Source organism: Trachurus trachurus (assembly GCF_905171665.1).
Source record: "Trachurus trachurus genome assembly, chromosome: 3".
Classification (NCBI taxonomy): domain Eukaryota; kingdom Metazoa; phylum Chordata; class Actinopteri; order Carangiformes; family Carangidae; genus Trachurus; species Trachurus trachurus.
Genome location: NC_139893.1, coordinates 34,868,076 through 34,882,965, shown reverse-complemented (window position 1 = coordinate 34,882,965; position 14,890 = coordinate 34,868,076). Strand labels below are relative to the sequence as shown.

Here is a 14,890-nt window from a genome sequence, read left to right as displayed (position 1 = left end):
TCTCTATACAAACACAACATAGTTACATATAAACAATAATTCTTGTGGGGTAACTGCAGCCACACACTCTGCTGGAAACCTTAAAAGAAAAATGTCATGGAGGAGCGAACTGCAAACAACCATAGGTGACGAGAGTTCGTGGCTATGTGTTTTGTGTAGAGGGTCAGGGGAGTTGGAGACCGACTGAGCAGCACTCAGTGTAGCATGGATGGAGAGCCAGTGCTGGTAGTTAGAGGTAGCCAGCCATGAGAAGCCTGTTGGACTTTTGTGTCTCTGTGGGAATCACAGGGAGGCTGGTGGAGTGATGATAGTGAATTTGGTAACACTTTATTTGACGCCTATCTCTTTAACACATTATAACCATACTTATAATGAGTTATAATGCAGCGTATACCTATAGTCATAAACACTCATAAATGATCATAATGCTTTATAACAATAATCACAACACACTATACTATAAAGCATTTTATCATGACTTATAAGATCAGGTATTGTTAGTAACTCTCTGACAATGCCCACATCAATAATGCATTATAAATATAGTTATGTCTTATAATTGGCTTATAAACATGTATAACTATCATTATAAACACTCATAAATTATGAGGCTATAAGGCTTTATAACAATTTGCACAACACATTATAGAGCATTATAACTCTATTATAACACTTGACCTTATAGCTATTAATGCTCTTTGATGTGTTATGCTTATTGTTATAAAGTCTTATGATAATTTATGAGTGTTTATAATGATAGTTATACACGTTTATAAGCCATTTATAAGACATAACTATATTTATAATGCATTATTGATGTGGGCATTGTCAGAGAGTTACTAACAATACCTTACCTTATAAGTCATGATAAAATACTTTATAGCGTGTTATGATTATTGTTATAAAGCATTATGATCATTTATGAGTGTTTATAACTATAGTTACAGTGCTATAACTGCATTATAACTCATCATAAGTATGGTTATAATACGTTATAGAGATAAGCATCAAATGAAGTGTTACCCTGATTTTTTTATGGCTTTTATGGAGAGGGTCACCGAGTGGGTTTATGTGTTGTTGCTGGGCGGGCTGTTGTACGTGTCTCTATGGGAACATAGTTGTAGCTATTTGTCACACACTGTTGACTATAGTCAAATGTATTTCTGGAGCCAGAGCTGCTGATGTCGAATCCTATTTAAATCTGCTGGGCAAGGACGATAATAATGAGATTGTTATATGACACCTGACTGCACCAATCAGAGCCGCTGTCCTCTGGGCTCCTGCCTGACCTGACCGGCGATGATGTGTACTGTACAGGTGCATGTTATCGTTCAGCCGCTGGTTGTCGAGGTGGTTTCCGGCAAACGTTGTGGACTTTGGAGGTTAATTGACAGACTCTCTCAGGTAGACCTGGTCTGACTGTGATGGCATACATCACCACTGGAAGGATCTAGCTGGGTTTATTAGAAAGCCAAAACCACTAAAACCAAGAGCTGAGACCAGGAGGCTGAGTTTCAGTCTTACATCCATCTCTGAGCATCCACTTCCTATAAACCCCATGGAAGGAGTTATATTTATAATAAACCCCCCCCCCCCCAAAAAAAAAACTATGTAAATGTGGACTATTAAATATTAGATCAAACTTCCTATCAGTTAATGATCTGGTAATTGATCATCACATTAATCTACTCTCTCACTGAAACCTGGATGCTGAAGGAAGCATGTTAGGCTAAACGAATCAATACCCCTAGTCATATTAATTTTCATATTCCTCAAGCAGGCGAGGAGGAAGGCTTGCAGTGATTTCTCATTCCAGCTTATTAATCAACCCTAGACCTAATCATAGTCATAACTCATTTGAAAGCCTTACTCTTTCAACTCCAAGCTGTAAAACACATAAAAACAGATCTGCTAGTTACCGTATATGGCCCCGCCTCGCGCTTTACTCTCAGCCCTTATCCCAGTTCTCAGACATTTTTATCTGAGTTCTCATTAAAGATAAAGTCACTATATTAGGCAATTTCAACAGTCATGCAAATGTTGATAGTGACAGATTCACTGTTTCTGCATTTAATTCACAATTAGACGCTCACTGTTTTCATCACACCCTCTGTCTTATTTTGCATAGAAAGTGAACGTTTAGTAATAATATTTCCTCACACCCGCCTTTGTCGGCCCATTCTTTAATATTATTAAGCTTTGACTTTACAGTGATGGATTACACAGCATTTGGGAAAAAATCCATTATAGTAGGTGTCTGCCTGATAATGCAGTAACCAAACATAAAGAAATTCCATTATTATTTAGTCACCTGTCATGTGTCAATACAAGGGAGGACAGCTACCTCAACCTTACACCCACACAAGTCGATGATCTCGTTGGAAGTGCTGCAGCTTCACTGCCTAAGACTCAACACTGTTGGCCCTCGGGAAAAAGGAGGCAGTGAGTCAGAAGAGACAAATTCAGTGGTAAAATTCACAAAAAAAAAAATTCATGAAAGCAAGTGTTCCACCAATTGAGAATTTCAGGATGGTTGGTTGATGGTCAGGATGGTTTCAGGAGGATTTGAAAGATAGTCCATTAATATACATAAAAGCCCTTTTGGTGGTTGTTAAAGGTTGTTTCTGTTCGGCTTTAGCCAGGCTGACACAGAGCACTATTGATCCAACTACTGCTTTCATCCTCAGGACTAATAACTTTATGAGCTTTACAAATAAAATTGTGACTATTCCAGAAAGAATTCATCACATGCTTCCCACGGCTGACAGATGTATATTGTTCATTACAGAAGAATCAACTGTGGCAGACTTATACTTAGTCTGCTTTTCTCTTATAGATCTATCTGAGCTAACAGTTTCTCCTGAGCTGTTAACCTGTCAGACCCTCTCTCTCAGTAAGGTTGTCCAAGGCTGTTCTTCCTTTTAACACCACTTCTGTATTGGACCAGATTATCACCATGTACAGGTAATGTAGCCTACCATAGATAGATTTTATTGGTGCATTAAACGACGTCTACTTAAAAGGCCTCCTCTTGATCCAGCCCTAACTTCTCCCCCTTTTCAATAAATCCTTGAAAAACTTGTTTTAATGTAAATGTAATGTGTGTCACAAGGTTGACGTTCTGTGGTACAGTAGGAGCAATACTTTTCTTTTACACTCTATTATCAGGAAGCACCACATACATTTTAATAACAGATGACACCCACATGCGTCTAATATGAAGCCAGATGTAACTAATCAGGTGGTCAAACTTCAAGCATATCTTAAAGGCATTCACTTTAAACTTCTTAATGCAGACAAAATTGAGATAATTTGTCCCTAATCACCTCAGAAATATATTATCTAGGTTACTAGTAATAAAATCTTGGGATCGTTTTAGAGAAGGACGGCAGCTGGCTTCTTCCACTTGTGCTGTGTCAGAGAAATTAGAGGCATCCTGTCTCTAGATAATGTTGAAAAGTAGTCCATGCATCCGTTACCTCTTCCATGGACTACTTCTAATTATTTTTATTAGGACATCCTAACAACGCTGTGAAGAGCCTCCAGCTGATTCACAACGCTGCAGCATGGGCACTGAATAGGACGTGAATAGGAAAGAGATAATACATCTCCTGTGTTAGCTTCCCTTATATATGAAATCCAGAGTAGAGTTTATACAGTGATCCTCCTCCTCACTCGCAGAGGTGTTAATGGTGAAACAGTGGTGTACCCAATTATCCCAACAGAACACCCTGCTCTCAGAATGCTTGCTTGTGCTTTTCTAGAGTTTCCAACATGGGAGGATGAGTCCTCAGCTATCAGGCTCCTCTCCCACGGAACAAGCTTCCAGTTTGGGTTCAGGAAGTAGACACCTTCTCTACAGTTAAGTCAACTGTCCTCTTTGATAAAGCTTATAGTTAGGGCTGACTCAGACCCTGAACCATCCCTTAACAATACTCCCATAGGCCTGGGCTGCAGGAAGTATTCCCATGATACACTGAGCTCTTTCTCTCTCTCTCCCCCTCCCACTCATATTATTCGTATTCTCTAATTGGCTCTGCTATCATTGCTGCTGTTATTGTTGATAACACCATTACACCTGTGGGTATTACTATTATTATTTTCCCTGGTCTCTCTCTCCTTTTCTCTTAACCAAGTCGCTGTTGCCTGTGCTGCTCATTATGAAAACTGGTGGGTTTGTTGCTATAATATTCTAAGGTCTTGACCTCATCTCTGTAAGCTGTCTTGACATGATGTATTTTTTTTTAATTTGTGCTTTACAAATAAAATTTAATTGATGAGGAAATTATTATGAACTTGCAGATAAGCAAAAGTCAAAGATAAAGTTTGAGGCACTGTCAGACTGCCAAAGCAGAGAGGCCGTCATTGACTGGTGAGGTCAATCTGGCTGAAACCTGCATTTATAATCACAGGAAATAACAAAGTGTTATTCTGAGCTGGAGCTGGAGCATCAACTCTGTCAGGAGGACACATGCAAAGTCTGGAACAACAAAATGATTCATCTAAATGTCTCCTTCTTGTTTTGTTCCTGTCCTGTCAGAATGATGACTCATGCTTTACCACCAGTGATCTGATTGTGTTAACATAAAGAACTAATTTGCTCTGAAGACCTGCAACAGCCAAACTGACCAAAGTTAGCTTCCTTAATTAAAAACCCTGCTTCATACTACAGGCCTCTCTGGTTGTCTGATTGTTGTCTGATTCCACGGTTCATGATTTAGCTTTGTTTTTTGGCTCTTGGTATTTTTTGCCTACTCCCTGCCTGGTGTTGTTTGGACCGACTATCCGCCTAACTATTCAGCAGAGACTTTGCCTTCGTGAACTTTTGATCATCTACCGAGAGCTTCCCCGCATCGCAGCCTCTGTTCGTTCTTAAGGTGTTGTAACTTTTTATCAAAGCACCAGATGTTTTGCGAGGCAGTTGCTCATCTGCTGTGTTGATGATTCAAGCATGAGTTCGGAGCTTCACATCCAAGCGAGCCGTGTGGAAGAGCTCCAACAATCACAGATCATAAAAATCGCCTGTTTAGAAAATGAAGAGAACTATTGCTTTTAGAAACAGAGACACCTCCTTAGACAAATACTATTATTCTACTTTTGACCAAAAATAGCCTTTTCATTGCTCATAGTAAGACGCTGATTGAGAAAGTAGGTCTTCAGTGCATTCAAAGGAGTCTCTGAAGGATCAGTTTCCACAGTAATATTGCTACCCACAGTCTTTGTGAAAGTCTCCTGCAATACCATCTTGTTAAAAAAAAAAGAGGTACGAAGTTTTAAATTTATACAAAAAGGCACACATTCCTTTGAAGTCCTTATCAAAGAATTACAAAAGCATACTTTTGAAGACTGGAAATATGTAACTCTAATGTTTAGCGCTACAACTTACAAGGTCCACAAAAGGCAATAATCATTTTGCATGCACAGAGCGCAACAGTTATACCGCAAATATCTCACATTGATATTGCAATACTCGGCGTACCTCATCAGCAATCAACATGCTAATTATCCCTGAAATTTGAAGGGAGAGGAGTCTTTTCTAATCTGCATGAAGAATGGGCCGCTCTGTCACTCATTAAGGCAAACTTGTAATTCACCCAGTCTCATTATATTGACACAGTGCACGAACTGGTCTGGTCACTGTGGGGAAAATGTCATGGATCACGTTAATGATCGACACTAAGACTCATTCCCACAGAGCTCATAATTGCTTTCTCCTGCTGTGCCATTACTATTATGATTAATTCTATTTTTTCCGCTCGGAATTATTCTGATAAACCCGGTGCAGTGTTGGTGCTTGATTGAGTTTGTTTGTGTATCAAAATACTTATAAATCTTGAAAGGATCTGATTGTTCACACTTTATCAAGGCCAGGCCCAGTTCAGAATTGGAGCTCATGCACCTCAAAGTTTGTATATGTTGGAGAAGATGTTTGATATTTGCTGTGAAACACTTTTTTGTTTTCTGGCTTGCATACCACTGAATCTCTACTCTCATGGCTAATTCAGCACAGACTGTCAGACCTGGTGTAAACATACAGTACTAGCACACAGCCCTTAAAACGATATGTATTTTTTGTCTTTCAAGCATTCAAGATTTGGTCTTTCAGGTCTAGTTCAAAAAATGAAATTCAGTCATTATTGTCTCACCCTCATGCTGATGAATACTCTGGAGTAGTTTTTTATTCCTCAAAGTGCATCTGGAGACCCGGGAGTCCGGTTCGTAGTCCAACGAAAACTTTATATGTAATAGGGCCCGACACAAAAACGTCCATAAAACTACACAACAACCATTTAATATTCCTCCACACTGCTCGTCCACGGCAATCCAACTGTCCTGAAGGGATATAGTCCAGAGTTTACTCTAAACGATATCATTTAGGACATTTTTACAGCCTAAACAGTCCTGTATTGAATTTGCCTGGGGCGCTCTCTGGACTGTTTCCCTTCAGGACACTTGAATTGCAGCGGATGAGCAGTGTGGAGGAATATTAAATGGGTGTTGTGAAGTTTATGGACGTTTTTGTGTCGGGCCCTATTACTCTCATATTACGTTTTCGTTGGACTACGAACCGGCCTCCCAGGTCTCCAGATGCACTTTGAAGGATGAAAACTACTCCAGAGTATTCATCAGCATGAGGGTGAGTCACTAATGAATTTCAATTTTTTGGTGAACTATTCCTTTAACTGTGGCTATGCTAATATTTATAATTTTCACGTGGGTTTTGCAGCTGTTGGTAGCCACATTACATGTGCAGTCTTCTGACGTATTTGGATTCTGGGCCATTGCACATTTTGCTGCTGACTCAGCTTTCAAAATCACCAACACACAAAATTCATTTCAATTCATTTTTTCAAGACAAGGACATTACTTCAAATTTAATTATACAAGAAATGTTAAGATGAATAGCAGGCCATCCATAGCACTATGTCTACTGACAGTTTCAAAGTGATATAAATGATGATCAGCCACAATATTAAAGTTTGTTGTGGTGTGTGTGTGAGAGTGAGAGTGAGTGTGTGTGTGTGAGTGCAGAATTCACAGCATTGAAATTGCTTACTGATCGTTATTGTATCAGATCAGTGCAGTGCATCTGCATCCATGTATCAACAACGGTTTGGCTGTAAAATAATTATCAACATGATGTGTTGCACTGTTGTCTGTCATGATTACAGTGCTGTCAGTACCCCACCATGACTGACAATAGCTGCTAAACCACCAATTAAACAGGTTTTTACAGAGATTAGGCAATGTAGTAAGAACATTTCAGGATGGTAAAAAAAAAAGAAAAGAAAAAGGAATCATATCGGTGGGAGCTCTGGAGTGGGTCCATGAAGACAGCATGCCTCTGGATTTCAATTTCTTGGACCTTTTTTTCATCACTCACCTGTCTAAATGTTATTAAAGCTTTAAGTTATGCGCAATGGAGGACCTGGCTGCTTTGAGTGACAGGCGCGTGAGAGTGTGTTGGCATTTGCCGCGAACCAGCATGTGCTGAAGCCTCGGTGCCACACGCTTATTTGATCACGCCGAGTCAGGCAGTGCAAACACAGTGATGATGGAGCAGCTCACTCTGAGCTTCAGAATCGCTCTTCAGAAACCCACCGTGACAGTATGGAGGCTACATCTTTATACACAATCTATCATTGGCAGCCTTCAGTCAGTTATAAACACCTCCACTGCCACCTTTTCAGTTGGATATTGACACAAAATACAGCGTCCACTCCAAACCCCCCTCGACATAATTATTCAGGTTGCTTCTACCTTTGATTTTGTGTCCATTGGGCTTTTAGTTTCCTTTGTCTACGAAGCCACACACAGTGATTATTGGGACTTGTGCATTTATCACAAACAAACCTCAGAGGCTCACCCTGACAGCTATTTTAAGGCCTAAACGTAAAAGCTTTTCATCAAATGGATGGAGATTGAATGTCCAATGTGTCTTATCAATCTGTGATTGCATGAAAATTGTATGAGGACGTCAAAGCTTATTGCTCTGCGAAAAATGTGTTGGCCATTGTGATGCGATGCCATCTGTCACGCCGGGCAACAACAAGCCGAGAACGACGTCACGTTTAACCGACAGCCTTGGGTTTCAAGTTAACAAGAGCATCAAGAGCCATCCTGACAAATAACTTACCGTGAGCAGCAGAGGGCGGCTCTCTTTGACAGCTCCCACGCAGCCCAGACAGCCAATCACCATGATGATGGTCCCCACCGCGATGAGCAGGTTGGCTGCTGACAGGGAGGGAAGGGATGATGACAGGGTGGCAAAGTTTCCCTGGGTCACCGAGAGCCACACCCCCACTCCCAGTATCCCGCATCCTCCCAGCTGCCGAGGAAACACAAAAGAGGGAAAAAAGGCGAAAAGCTTGTCAGCAGCAGAGCCTAACTCATCTTAAACAGATAACACGCAGACAAACATGGTGGTGCATGAAAATATTTAGTTTTTTCAAAGTGCATGCCAGAGGAGGGTGTGCAAAGACTGAAGAGGGAAAAAACAGAAGACCAGAAACAATTGGGGTAAAAAGATCAACAGAGGGAGGAGAATAAAACCAACCTCCGAGGGGAATCCAGTTTAAAGTAATAATTGTACGTTTGGGAAAGAATGTGCGTTTGCTTTCGAGCAAGAAAATGAATCCCACTCTCATGTCTGTTAAGTAAACATAAGGCTGTATATTTGACAGCCCGGGCCGGTCCTTGCCAGCAAAACATTAACTAAGGGAAGTCTTGTTGGACGCCTGGCGACTGATTTCTGCCAGGAAATGATCCCCGCCGTCAGACGCTGGAAATTAATTTTCACCGTTAATGAGATAATGTTTTTGTCAGTGAGCTTTTGGAGACGCTGATAGGTGGATTTTGCAGAGAGCCAGGTTTGCACCTTGTTTCCGGTCTTTATGCTCGACTGAACACAGGCGCTGCTCTCTGTATCTCGCCGTCTCGTCGTCAAACTCCCAGTGAGAAAGCAAATAGGTGCATCTTGCAAAATGTCACAGCGCTGCTTTAAAATCTCAAGATTCACACAGTCTGGACCACAGAGATGTGATGCATTGTTTGCTTTTGCTGTGTCTCTTTTTTCACACTAATTCGTCACAAATCTTGAACCCTACAGTTGAAGTCGTAAGGACTGATGGGCGGATCCGACATACTGAGTGGGTAGAGATGGACAAGAAAGAGGTGTCTTTTCCTCTAATGTTACAGGATGAGTTGTCACTGCAGCGCCTGTGCTTTCGTTCTCTTTTTTCTAATGAGGAACTGCTCTGATATCTTTATGATGGATCAGAGGGAATTCCTGCACTCGCTACTAAAACATTTGCATGGTTACAGAAAGGAGCCTGCGTGATCATATAGATATACAAATTTCCGTAGACATGCCTTTCTTTCCAGTTCACAGGATAAGCACCTGAATTTTGATAACACTGAAGCTTTCCAATGTATGCTAAATCACACATCTACATTGATAGTGCTGTGGCTGCTCTGTGCGGCTGTTTGCTTTCACACCTGAGTCTGCATAAGATCTGGAGTTGTTATTTTGATTAAGGTTTACAGACGAGAGTGTCAGTAATGATACTGCAGTCCTCCTGGAACTGGAAATGAACTGGGAACATGGTTGTAGATTTTATTTGACTGTAGACCACCACACTGAGTTTGTCTCGTTTTAAAAACAGAAAGTCGTTTGCTCAACATGGTGAAATGTTTTATGCACATTTCAAAGACAGAAAAGTATGAGTTTCCCATTAAAGAGAATGCCTTATGATATTAGACTAATTATCACCTCTACCAAAGAGGTTGGGATTTTAATGTATGCGACCAGTTACAGTGAGTTGGGGGCCAGTGTTTGAAGAATCCAGCTGCTGTGGGAGGAAACCTGCTGTCTCTGGAGCCATAAGCCAGTTCACACCCTGTTTTTTTTTTTTTTTCTCCTTTGCAAGAACAAGAATACGTTCGCTTTTATATGCACAGAATGACAAACGGTAACGCATTCATCATGAACATCAGTATCACACATACGGCCACTTGCCAAAACTCCCTAAGGCAAATAACCATAACCTTCCCTCCATCAGCCACACACACATGCTTTTCTTTCCATCTCCGGCTTTAACACAAGATCTTATTTAATGAGCTCTTGGGCTAGAAGTAGGGCAATGCAAAAATAAAAACCACTCATCTGGGGCTCCATTCACTGAGGCAGGTTTGTGCTCACCAACTAACGCGGCCGGGAGATTCAGCAGCTTGCAAATGAAGGGTCTTTGGGTCACTGTGGCTCACAACGGACCCCTGCAGTATTACACCCCAGAGTGTATTCTCTAATGAAGATTGGCCACACTGAGGAGGATGGAGGATGAAAAGGAAGCGCTGGGAATGAACGGTAGTGAACGGATTCATGAGCTCATCAAAGAGGAGGATATGACAATGTGCTGCTGAAACTACAACCACGCAGTCACTTTGACTAACTTTTACACCTACACATATCCTTATCTAATAATAAGCCAAATTCTACAACTATAATACCAAAAAGGAGTAATTAAGTGTAACTCAGTACTTTATTTACATGTACCACATGTTTCCATCATGATTGGCATCTTGGCTCAGCTGCTTAAAACTTTATAAAAAAGAGAACAATGTATGTGGTACAGTACAGTATGGAAACAAAATCTCAATCATTGTGGAGTTGCACAGGCACCCACTTTCTGATAAATCGATGTTGAAATGTTCTGAAATGCCCTCTTCACTGCTGCATTTTAATTTAGTTTTAGATTCAAGAAATATAATTTCTAGTTGAACAAGTATTTCTGTTTTCTCTGAGGTTGCAATCAGTTAAAATTAATTTTGTAGAAAATTTATGAAATTAAGTTTTTTAAGCTTGGGCATAAAACTTTAATAAGAGCTTAGTCGTTTCTTTTCCATTTTGACTCAATCGGATTTTTCTTTCTCGAGTGTTTGGTGGATATTAATAATTTTATCTATTTATCTATCTGTGGAGAGGGAGGGAGAGGAGAAGGACAGACTTCTTGAGTACAGGGGAAATAACCAAGAAGATGCCAAAGTAGCAGCTTCTCTGGCAGCCAGACATGTTCCTGCAGACTGCAGCCTGACAGACTCACAACAGGACTCCTCAAATTACAGATTTTGAATGATAATAAATAATTGTATTAAACTGTATTGTAGTGTATTGTACTTTATGTTACTGTACAGAAATCAAACAGTCGACTGTTGCATTATATAAGATGTAGTATGTGACACACACTATACGTACATTTATATTCATTTTTCTTCTTGGCAGTAAACCTATTTGAATCTTGAATCTACAGAGAGATGGAGGTCATAGGTGTAATTACTATATGATTTGTCATATAGAGCTTACATGGTTGTAATCACCTCTATTTCCAAGCTGCTGCTTTGCCTCATACTGTAGCACCAGCAGGAAAAGATGCAGCAATCTGACATAAGAACAGATTCAACTTAAAATCCCATTCCATTTATACGGTTCATGGAGCTGAAGTTATTTTAGAAATTATAATTAAATGACACATTAATGCAACGTGTCAGTTAACATCAGTTTTCAGCTATTATCACAATCAAGAATTAGCTGCAAGGAGCTTCACAGTCTATACAGAGAATATCACTCTCTATCCTCAGGCCCTTGTCTCACATAAGGAGCAAAAATAACAACAGATTTCTTATGGCAGTACTCTTAATAAAAGAAAGACATCCATACTAAGAGTTAGAACTTGGGTGTTTCAGTGAGGGGAAACATATTGTAAACTTGAATACAAATGTTTCAGATTATTTTCAAATAAATCAATGAATTGTTTGATCTATAGACTGTGAAACTCAAAAATAATGAAAACATACATATCATTATTTCCCAGAATGGAGCGAGGCTAAGGGTCCAAACTGATAAGGTTTTCCACTCATTGTTGCAACCCGGCTTTAAGTCTGTTATGCATCAGTGATCTGACACAGAGAAAGGCAAGAAATCCTCACATTCACACAATCGGCAATTCTTTTCTGTTTTTCCTTGATAAACGACTTCACTAATCAATGAATCGACAGATGATTTTCCACTTCTAGAGTACGGAGTAAAGTGTTGAATAATGCAAATGCAGCACTGTCTTCTTGCATACAATATAATCACCACAATTTCCAAAATGTTCATGCAGTTAGTTTTTCCATCCATCATCTGTTACACTTTCTCTCTGATCACAACTGGTCTTGATTAGCACTCATCCCAAAACCAAAACAGCGGCTTCAATCTGTACAGTTGGGCAGATTTTCAGTGTTTAAACTGATGCAGCCATCTGGAGGGCCGCCCTCTCTCACTGCAGATTTGTACATTTGAAGCAAAGCTTCTGTCTCTGATACATGGCTGCTGATAAAGGCCCCGGCTGTTTCCTTCAATAAATACCTTTTATAAACTAAACTTCCCTCATTGCCACGGAAACATGGGGCAGAAATATCTTCGCCAATATCACTTTGATAGTGTGGTAATGAAAGGACATCTCTCTGAATGGTTCTTCCAATAAAATATACATGTACAGTAGACGTACTTGACTCTTGGGCCTGAGATGTATAAAACAGGTGGATGTTTTAATGACTGCCTTCACAGTATGTGAATATCAGCGCTCTGATGTCTCTGCAATTATGAGCACTCCATCCAGAGCATGGGCTTGGAATACATTATTATAATTATATTAATCTGATTAAGGTCATAATTGTATTTCTTATACATTCATGAATAAAATGTGGAGGTCTCAAGGCCAGTGATTGGTAGAAGAGACCGTCTTCATGAGAACCAAACCAAAGACTGAAAGCTTGACTTCACATGCTTCATGTATTATTTCTTTTGTGACACTTTGAAGTTTGAGTCGTGTGTTCAGATTGTCCCAGGAGGACGAATCCTGGTCCTTAAATTTGTTCTCCTGGTTACAGCCTGGTGACAAGGGGCCGTAGGGCATTGGGTTTTAATTAACCTCATACTTTAGATGTGTATTGCCTATGTAACGTGTGTGATTTATGAAAGCAGCGCTGAGACCTGGGGAGATGATAGATTTCTGCACTGTCCTTGATTTGAAAGGGAAATAATACAAAATAGATTAGGGTCGAAGTATGAAGAACTTAAATCACATGATAAATTTCTTGCATGAGAATGAAACAATCCCACAGCGACTGAGATCAGGCACCTGGGTCTCCGGTGGCACATTTTTCATTTCTACACATGCAGTGGAGTTTTTATTACTTATTATTTAAGATATTTCTGATATGAAGAAACAGAAGCCAATATTTTGTATTTCCATCCAACCACCCAGACTTCTTACTTCTGCAGCCTGATTCTCCTGCATCTCACTATTCACTGCTTTAATCATCCCAAATAGTCACATTAGGAGTTCTCCCATTGGCCACTGGTCTTTCAAAATGACCATACTTAGATTTTGTGTCTTTTCAGGTCCGTTCAATAACTTAAAAGAAAGCAAGAGGAATGCCTGGGTATACAGTATGTGCACTGTGTGAGGAAGGATGGAAAGTATTTTGTTTGTCGTAAGCTTCTTTCAAAGTACATTCAGCTGAAATCACAGAGAAGTTGTTGTCTTTTACTGATCTGTTCAGTGATTTTGTCAGATGATGCCACAGTTAGAAAAACAGCATTTTATCCTCCATGCATCCATGGAAATGGCTTTGAAGTGGCTGCTGGTTAATATGTAGTCTTAATGGCCTGTGTCTAAGTCTTTATCTCAAACTCTCAGTCCACTGTCTGACAGCAGAAACATAAAAACACAAAAAATGATAAGAATCTTATCTTACTGGGAGTTATGCGAACAGATAAAAAAGAAATAAACATTGAACTTTACACAGTCAAGTCTTGATCTAAGACTGACTTTGAGACGCCTGAAGCACAAAATAAAACCTAAAGGCTTCACCAAATACACACAGGAACTGAACTAATATAACTTAACTATATATAATATAACTTAACTATATATCTTATCTTATCTTATCTTATCATTATGTACACCCAGCCCACAAACTATTTTTACAGTCAATAAAAAAACAAAAAACACTCAGCATCAGTTCACAGCACAGTGTGAAACACAAAACCTCCTCTAATCCCCGCTAAAACAATAAGATCTCACACACAAATGAACAAGAAAGGTCATATGGAAGGCACAGACTCTTATCAGCAGTTTCTGATCTCATCGCCTTTGTTCAGGGTTCATGCCATCCCAGATGACACTGAGGTCATGTGCTCTTCATCTCTGTATTTTTAGCTACGCCACATCTCATTTTCAGCAGTCTGGGGATGGTGTATTATATAATTACACCATGATGGGTATTTTGTTGGTTGATTTGCTTTGATGTGTTTAACATTCAGCTTTTCCCATCAGATAATTATATCTGGGTGTGTGAGAGGGTTTTAAAGCAGAAGGCACGAACAAGTAAAATATCAAATCCAAATAGTTTGAATCACTATTTATGTGAACTTAGACTCATGACTAAAGCATTTCCAAATTCTTGGCTCTGACCTTGGAGGCTGTAGAAGCTTACTTTAAATATTTCGCTTGAAACTGAAAAATACACGTTTTCCCACTTGCAGGTAGAATCAAGCCCTGCAGTTCACTTTGGTTGTGTTTTCTTAGACAGTGAGATCTCTGCCACCCAAATTCAATCAATGGAATTGATTTTGTGGTCCTCACATCATTTGGAAAACAACAACAACTAAAAAAAAAACAAAAAAAACTCAGCAGTGTTTTTTCTTCCTCAGCCACTGTCACAGACTGAGGTTTGTGCACAGGTATTTTTCCACCGTGTACCTTAAGAATAAAATAGCTCAGCTGGAAAGTCCACAGTGATGCTTAAGGATTATCCTGAACAACCTGAGTCTCCAAGCAAATGT

The 14,890-nt window shown here is 39.8% G+C and overlaps 1 protein-coding gene across 3 annotated transcripts in view; it reads right to left on the bottom strand.

The window, feature by feature from the left end:
* The window catches only part of tspan4a (tetraspanin 4a), a gene marked incomplete at its 5' end in the record, with an annotated part of 148,468 nt that overhangs the window by 47,093 nt on the left and 86,485 nt on the right, over positions 1 to 14,890 (bottom strand). For all 3 annotated transcript variants that reach the window (XM_084001678.1, XM_084001679.1, XM_084001677.1), the window contains one exon: positions 8,138 to 8,329. In XM_084001678.1, coding sequence (XP_083857804.1) covers positions 8,138 to 8,329 — 192 coding nt within the window. The remainder of the gene's footprint in view (positions 1 to 8,137; positions 8,330 to 14,890) is intronic.